Source organism: Chrysemys picta, chromosome 13, assembly GCF_011386835.1.
Source record: "Chrysemys picta bellii isolate R12L10 chromosome 13, ASM1138683v2, whole genome shotgun sequence".
In the NCBI taxonomy this organism is placed as follows: Eukaryota; Metazoa; Chordata; order Testudines; family Emydidae; genus Chrysemys; species Chrysemys picta.
In genome coordinates, this window is record NC_088803.1 from 27,541,913 (window position 1) to 27,550,019 (window position 8,107).

The 8,107-nt window shown below is 47.8% G+C and overlaps 1 protein-coding gene across 1 annotated transcript; it reads right to left on the minus strand.

Annotated features, from left to right (window-relative positions):
- Positions 1-1,286: 1,286 nt before the first annotated feature.
- On the minus strand, positions 1,287-3,572 carry LOC135975307 (SRRM2 protein homolog rsr-2-like). The gene is made up of 2 exons (XM_065565701.1): positions 3,032-3,572; positions 1,287-1,856 (listed from the first exon to the last, which is right to left on the minus strand). Exons 1-2 carry the CDS (start codon positions 3,570-3,572, stop codon positions 1,321-1,323), a joined length of 1,077 nt encoding a protein of 358 aa, XP_065421773.1. The 3' UTR covers positions 1,287-1,320.
- Between the last annotated feature and the right edge of the window lie 4,535 nt (positions 3,573-8,107).

The window sequence follows — 8,107 nt, forward strand, 5'->3', positions numbered from 1 at the left end:
GTTGTTAATGGGGCAGGTTCTAGCCATGGAACGCCGATTCTGGGCAAGGGAAACAAGCACAGACTGGTGGGACTGCATAGTGTTGCAGGTCTGGGATGATTCCCAGTGGCTGCGGAACTTTCGCATGCGTAAGGGCACTTTCATGGAACTTTGTGACTTGCTGTCCCCTGCCCTGAAACGCCAGAATACCAAGATGAGAGCAGCCCTCACAGTTGAGAAGCGCGTGGTGATAGCCCTGTGGAAGCTTGCAACGCCAGACAGCTACCGGTCAGTCGGGAATCAATTTGGAGTGGGCAAATCTACGGTGGGGGCTGCTGTGATGCAAGTAGCCAAAGCAATCACTCAGGTGCTGCTACGAAAGTTAGTGACTCTGGGAAATGTGCAGGCCATAGTGGATGGCTTTGCTGCAATGGGATTCCCTAACTATGGTGGGGCGATAGATGGAACCCATATCCCTATCTTGGCACCGGAGCACCAAGCCACCGAGTACATAAACCGCAAGGGGTACTTTTCCATGGTGCTGCAAGCACTTGTGGATCACAAGGGACGTTTCACCAACATCAACGCGGGCTGGGCGGGAAGGGTTCATGACGCTCGCGTCTTCAGGAACACTACTCTGTTTAAAGGGCTGCAGCAAGGGACTTACTTTCCGGACCAGAAAATAACCGTTGGGGATGTTGAAATGCCAATAGTTATTCTTGGGGACCCAGCCTACCCCTTAATGCCATGGCTCATGAAGCCATACACAGGCAGCCTGGACAGGAGTCAGGAGCTGTTCAACTACAGGCTGAGCAAGTGCAGAATGGTGGTAGAATGTGCATTTGGCCGTTTAAAAGGTCGCTGGCGTTCATTATTGACTCGCTCTGACCTCAGCCAAAGAAATCTCCCCATTGTTATTTCTGCTTGCTGCGTGCTCCACAATCTCTGTGAGAGCAAGGGGGAGACCTTTATGGCGGAGTGGGAGGCTGAGGCAAATCGCCTGGCTGCTGATTACGCGCAGCCAGACACCAGGGCGATTAGAAGAGCACACCAGGAAGCGCTGAGCATCAGAGAAGCTTTGAAAACCAGTTTCATGACTGGCCAGGCTACAGTGTGAAATATCTGTTTGTTTCTCCTTCATGAATACCTGCCCCCTTTATTGACTCATTTTCTGTAAGGAACCCACCCTCCCCCTTCCCCCAGCTTGCTTTCAAACCAAATAAAGTCACTATCATTTAAAAATCATTTATTCTTTATTAATAGATTAGAAAAAGAGGGAGGGAACCCGGGTGGGATTTGGGAGGAGGATCGGTGGGAAGGAAAAGGCCACTAAAAAAAGGTTTAAAAAAACGACAGTCTTTTGCTTGGGCTGTCCACTGGGGTGGAATGGGAAGGTGTACGGAGCCTCCCCCCCCGCGTTCTTACACGTCTGGGTGAGGAGGATACGGAACATGGGGAGGGGGGAGGGTGGAACAGGGGCTGTAGCGGCAGTCTGTTTTCCTGCAGCCGTTCCTGAAGCTCCACCAGACGCCGGAGCAGGTCTGTTTGCTCACGCAGCAGCCCCAGCGTTGCATCCTGCCTCCTCTGATCTTCCTGCCGCCACCTCTCATCTCGAGCGTCTCTCCTCTCCTCACGTTGGTCCCTCCTGTCCTCACGTTGGTCCCTCATGTCCTCACGTTGGTCCCTCCTGTCCTCACGTTCACTGGCTTCTTTCCTATACTTTGCATCCGTTTCCTTCCACTCATTCAGATGAGCTCTGTCACTGCGGCTGGATTCCATAATTTCTGAAAACATCTCGTCTCGCGTCTTCTTCTTACGACGTCTTATCTGTGATAGCCTTCGGGATGGAGGAGGGAGGCTTGAGGAATTTGCAGCTGCTGTAGGGAGGGGAAAGAAGAGAGAATTGTTTAAAAAGATACATTTTGCAGAACAATGCTTATACTCTTTCACGGTGACCAACACTATTCACATTACATAGCACATGTGATTTCTGTGCAAGGTCGCATTTTGCCTTTTAATACTGAGTGCCTGTGCCTGTGGCTTTGCTGCTAGAGATCACAGGTCCGGGCAACAGAATTCGGCTTGCATGCGGCCATGGTAAGCCATTGTCTTACAGCTTCTGCGCCCTCCTTTCCCACATACCAAGCAAAGCCCGTAGAGTGCTGCGGTTTTTCTGTTAACATTCAGCAGCAGCAGAAAACAAACTAACCCCCCCCCCCTCCCGCCATGAATTCTCTGGGATGATCGCTGTACCCCTCCCCCCACCGCGTGGCTTGTATCAGGGAAGATCCCTGCAGGAACCAAACTACCCCCCCCCCCGCCGCCCCCCTCCCGCCATAAATTCTCTGGGATGATCACGGTACCCCTCCCCCCACCGCGTGGCTGGTAGCAGGGAAGATCCCTGCAGGAACCAAACTAACCCCCCACCCGCCCCCCTCCCGCCATAAATTCTCTGGGATGATCACGGTACCCCTCCCCCCACCGCATGGCTGGTAACAGGGAAGATCCCTGCTAGTCAAACGCGAAAAGCTCAGGGCCAATTTCCCATCTGCGCTTGGCTTACTGCAGGGAAGGATTTATTTTCAGCCACAGGCAAACAGCCCAGTAGGAACGGCCACTTCTGTCCCCTTAATTAAGTTCCCGTATTTCAACCAGGTTACCATGAGTGATATCACTCTCCTGAGGATTACACAACAAGATAAAGAACGGATGTTGCTTGAATGCCAGCAAACACCGGGACCATACGCTGCCAGGCTTTGTCAGGCAATGATACCAGATTACTTGCTGCAAGCATGGCGTGGTCAAGTGTCCTACCATGGAGGACGGAATAAGGATGCACTGCCCAGAAACCTTGTGGCAAGGCTTTTGGAGTACCTCCAGGAGAGCTTCATGGAGATGTCCCTGGAGGATTTCCGCTCCATCCCCAGACACGTTAACAGACTTTTCCAGTAGCTGAACTGACCGTGAATGCATCCCAAGTCCTCAGGGCAAAGTAATCATTAAAAACCGTTTGCTTTTAAAACAAGTTTTATATTTTAAAAGGTAAACTCACCTGAGGTCCCTTCCATGGGGTCAGGGTCTTGGATACTGGCTTGGGAGGGTTGGGAGGGTACTTCAGTCAGGGTGAGAAAAAGATCCTGGCTGTTGGGGAGAACGGAGTGCTGTGTGCTCTCTGCAAGCTCATCCTCCTCCTCCTCCTCTCCCCCATCGGCAGAATCCTCAGGTGTAGCTGATGAGACTATCCCTGACCCGGAATCCACGATCACAGGTGGGGTAGTGGTGGCGGCCCCCCCTAGAATTGCATGCAGCTCGGCGTAGAAGCGGCATGTCCGTGGCTCTGACCCAGAGCGACCGTTTGCCTCCTTTGTTTTTTGATAGGCTTGTCTGAGCTCCTTGACTTTCACGCGGCACTGATCTGAGTCCCTATTGTGGCCTCTCTCCATCATGCCCTTGGAGATTTTTTCAAAAGTTTTGGCATTTCGTCTTTTAGAACGAAGTTCTGCTAGCACTGAATCCTCTCCCCATACAGCGATCAGATCCAGTACCTCCCTCACGGTCCATGCTGGTGCTCTTTTTCGATTATCGGCCTGCATGGTTACCTGTGCTGATGAGCTATCTGTGGTCACCTGTGCTCTCCACGCTGGGCAAACAGGAAATTAAATTCAAATGTTCGCGGGGCTTTTCCTGTCTACCTGGCCAGTGCATCCGAGTTTAGATTGCTGTCCAGAGCGGTCACAATGATGCACTGTGGGATAGCTCCCGGAGGCCAATACCATCGAATTGCGGCCACACTATCCCTAATTCGAAATGTTAATATCGATTTTGGCGCTACTCCGCTCGTCGGGGTGGAATACAGAAATCGATTTAAAGGGTTCTTTATTTCGAAATAAATGGCGTCATTGTGTGGACGGTTGCAGGGTAAATTCGAATTAACGCTGATAAAACCGAATTAAAGTCGTAGTGTAGACCAGGCCCAAATGACAGGCTATAACAGTGACTCTTATATTGTCTACAACCCTCCCTCTGCCAACTCCTGTCTTACACGGGTCAGGATCTTTAGTCTACCGAGGCCATTTTAATTAAAACCATTCCCACTGGGGATACCTTGATGAAGATGTGGATGGAGGAAAGCTAGAGGAGTGGGTGTCAACAGCTGACCTGCAGCTTCTTTATGATCCTATGCAGCCACCCACTTTCCACAGCAAAGGGTCTTCTCCTGACTTTGGCTTTCCTACAACTGGACAATACCCTGCAGTGGTCATAGACTGTAAAGGGCTTGATATGTTTCCTCAATCCCAGTATTGGCTATGCCTGATCATAATGGGCATCCGAATTCCAACTACAAGTGCCCTACAAAAAAACCTTGGTGGAATTTCCAGAAGGCAAAGTGGAATCTGTCCCAATCGGAGTTGGAGTCTTGTGTGGGTAAAGACTTAAAATCAGATCGTCAGAACAATATCAGTGCCATCTACCAAGCTTTCTGCCATAAAGTGCTGGCTGCATCCAAGAAATCTATACCTTGGGGATTTCATCAACAATTCATTCCTGGATGGTCACCTGATGTGACCAGACTATCTCAGGAATTTAAATCCACCAAGAATGAACAGGAGGTTTCTGACAAAAGTAGAGACCTTTTTCACCTTCTAGATCAAACCAGGCAAGAGCAATGGAAAGAATTTCCAAATTGAACTTCATGCATTCCCATTACAAAGCCTGGCAAACTCTTAGAAGAGATTCTAGTCTGGGCAAGAGGGACTATCCTGTCACAGCAAAATCCATTGCATCCCAGCTGGTGGCCAATGGCAGAGCTCCTAACTAAGATAAAATTTTCAGACATGCAGTTAAAATGATGGATGCTAAGAGATGGCAGGCTCTGAGTGTGGACATGAACCTGATGCTCCTTTATACACCAAGAGCTCAACTTTGTTATACCTTAGTTGCAGCCTGACAAGAAACATCCACAATGAGTTCGTTTTTCACTTTGGGCCAATCACCAAAATCTGGCTGCTTCGATTTCTGAATCGTGGTAGGCATGATTGCAGTATCTCCAAAGCTTGGTGGAGAGCATAGGTCGTAACTGTTTCTAAGCCAGGAAAACCATTGACTGACCCAAACAGCTATCGATTGATCGCTCTGCTGCAGGTTACCTACAGGCTGACGGGCAGACTAATCCTGGTGCAGATCAATGAGGTAATTGATGGTCAGCTGCCTAGCGTTCCAGCTGGTTCAGGAGGGGACGATGCACCCAAGGTTTGATGCTTTTTCTGACTCAAGACACAGGAAAGAAAGTTGATCTGACGGTTGCGTATGACACAGTGTGGCACCTCAGGCAGACTGCCAAGCTGCTGCAAGTTATTCCTTTCAGGCCGACGGTGTGGTTCATCTAAGCAATGATTGGCCACTGAAGTTTCATCCCGCAAGCTGGGGAGAAAATCAGTCACCTTAAATATCTTGGCAATGGCCATCCACAAGGGACAGATTTGGCTCCCCTTTTGTTGAGTATATACACAGGCAATCTTCCTGACATGCATGTCGAGACATGTATATGCTGATAACTTCTGTACTGCTGACGCTGGAAACAATTTCCATAAGATTGAAACAGAGCACAGCAAAGACAGACATTTTGACTACTTACTTCCAGCAATGGAGACTAATTCTCAGTGAAACCAAGACAATGGCAACTACTTTCCTTCTAAACAATCATCTTGCCTATTGACCCAACTTGGTTCATGTACAAGGACAGTTACTTCCATTCCAACCAGTTGTCAGGTACTTGGGGGTAAAACTCAATCTCAGCCTAACATACCAGGCCTGAAAATGAAGATCTCTTCCCGTATTGCCTTGATATGACTACTGTTGGGAAACTTTGGGGGAGCAGACCCTTCAGTCCCTGGCATCCGTATTGGCCCTGGCATTTGCTCCAGCAGAACACTGCTCTGCGGTCTGGGGTCAGCTGCCACACTCAGCTTGTTAACATGGAGCTGAGTTCAGCCACTCATATTTGTAGTGGCTTCTTTAATTATACTCTAACCTCCAGTTTGTATGTGCTAGCGTGCATAGCCCTACCAGCCCTTCAGTGAGATACCATTACTGCTAAGCCCACCTGGAAAGCTGTCACAGATGAAACCAGCCTATTACAACTCTGGCTGACTGATGTCCAACTTGCCATCTGGAGTGCATTTAGCAGCACCTAGCATCCTTCGATACAGACGCCATCCTCTGGTTATGGAACCTGGACATTGAGCTCTGGCGTCTGCATATGAGAGGGACTGAGGAACCTCATGGTCATCACTCCACACACCCACAACTTCAGGCCAACATTTCTCTTATCATCTCATTTTTTTGCCTTGTATGCCCCATCTGTCTGTATCCATTGTGTGTCTCTTATCTTATCCTTACACTGTAAACTCTTTGAGGAAGCGACTATATTTTTGTTCTGTGTTTGTACAGCACCTAGCACAATGGCGCCATGGTCCATAATTAGGGTACTAAAATAATAATAATAATAATAATGGAGATAGAATTTAGAGCCTCCTGCTCCAAAAGCCATGGCCACGCTCCATCAGCTGTTAGCAGTATGGGGTCTATGACACACAGGTCAGCAGTTCTGCTTCTGTACAGCAAAAAATAAAAATTTTAAGTCAGAGCCATGGTTGTAAAATGTAATTCAAGAGACCAGGGTTCCCTTCCCGGCCCTGTCACTGCCTCCTCATGTGACCTTGGGCAACTCTCTCTGCCTCTGTTTCTCTTCTCACCCTTTGCCTGACTTGTCTATTTAGAATGTGAACTCTTCAGGGAAGAGAGCGTCTTCCACTCTGTGTTTGTACAGCACCTCCCACAGTGGGGCCTGATACCAGCTGAGGTCTCTTGGTACTTCTGTAATAAAAATAATAAGTAATAAGAAACTGCAAGTTCCCTTCCCAGTAGAGCTTACAATCTAGAAGACAAGTGACATACAGAGGTTATGGGGAGAGGGATGTAATTGAATAGATATAGCATTTAGATACTGTCCCAGGGTCCACTCACCTCTGGTGGCACCTCCTACTGGCCGTCCTGGGGATTAGCTCCAGCGAGGCGTTGTGCCCTCCCCTGGCGTTGTCTCTCCTGTGGACCCCACTCACTCCAGGAGCTGCAGTCTCCTCTTCATGACTCGGCCCTCCTGGTGGGTCACTATATGTATTCCACTTCTGGGGGGATAACAAAGTCTTTCCATAACAAATCATCCTTCCCTAGCCCCCGTGGGGTGGCAGAGGAGCCGTCTTTTCCTCTGTTAAGTGTTGGCTGGGAAGGATTAGATTTTTATCTGTAAATGACGGTTCATGTATACACACAAAGCGACAAATAATATTGCCATCAATAACAATCAAAATTTACAACCAGGCAAAGTAAGAAAAGTGCTGCTTGAGAACTTACTGAGTGTGTCTTACGAATATTTACTTTGTATATTTTGACACGTGACGTTGAGAATTTGTGTTTTAATGGTTACAAAGCTTTAATTTTTTTGACTCTCAACGTCTACTGTCATTAAATAATTATTGTCTTGACCCCCCATTGTCTGACCGCTCCACATAGTGTTATGCAACCGTGAAAATTTAAATGGAAAAAAATGCTTAAAAATAACCGATATGATCTGTCAAAATTATAAAAAAGTAAAAATCGAATTCTGCCAAGCCTAATTACGTGTGTTTCAGGAGGACACTGAACATTAACTTAATGGAGGTGGAGGAGGTTCTCTGTGGTAAACCTGCTGCATTTTTGTGCTATTAATAAAACGAGCCTGGGATTTAATGAAGGGCACATTAAAAATTCTCACTATTTTTATGGGTATCCATAAACTCATCAAATAAAGCTGACCTCTCTGTAAAATCTTGAGTTAAATCTCTCTAGACTTTGCGGTAAATCAGGTTTTAATTGTTTGCAGAAAGGAAGTTCAGATAAAAGCTTACTGCAGTTCATTAACCAGTTAGGTAATGAGGAGGACAATGGAACAAAGGTGCCCATGTTATACAATTACCGAGGCCCGTAGCCTACACACATTTACTCACACGAGTAACGATAAGTAGGAGAGCAATCCCATTTTGTTCAATGACACTACCCACCTATGTAAGGATTTGAAGGGACAGGGTCC

Bases quoted from the DNA above. Each gene is read 5' to 3' on its own strand.
- LOC135975307 (XM_065565701.1), bottom strand. From the start codon at position 3,572: ATGCAGGCCGATAATCGAAAAAGAGCACCAGCATGGACCGTGAGGGAG. The intron at 1,857-3,031 runs GTGAGTTTACCT...CCCTCCCTACAG, and splicing joins CCCCATGGAAGGGACCTCAG to CAGCTGCAAATTCCTCAAGC.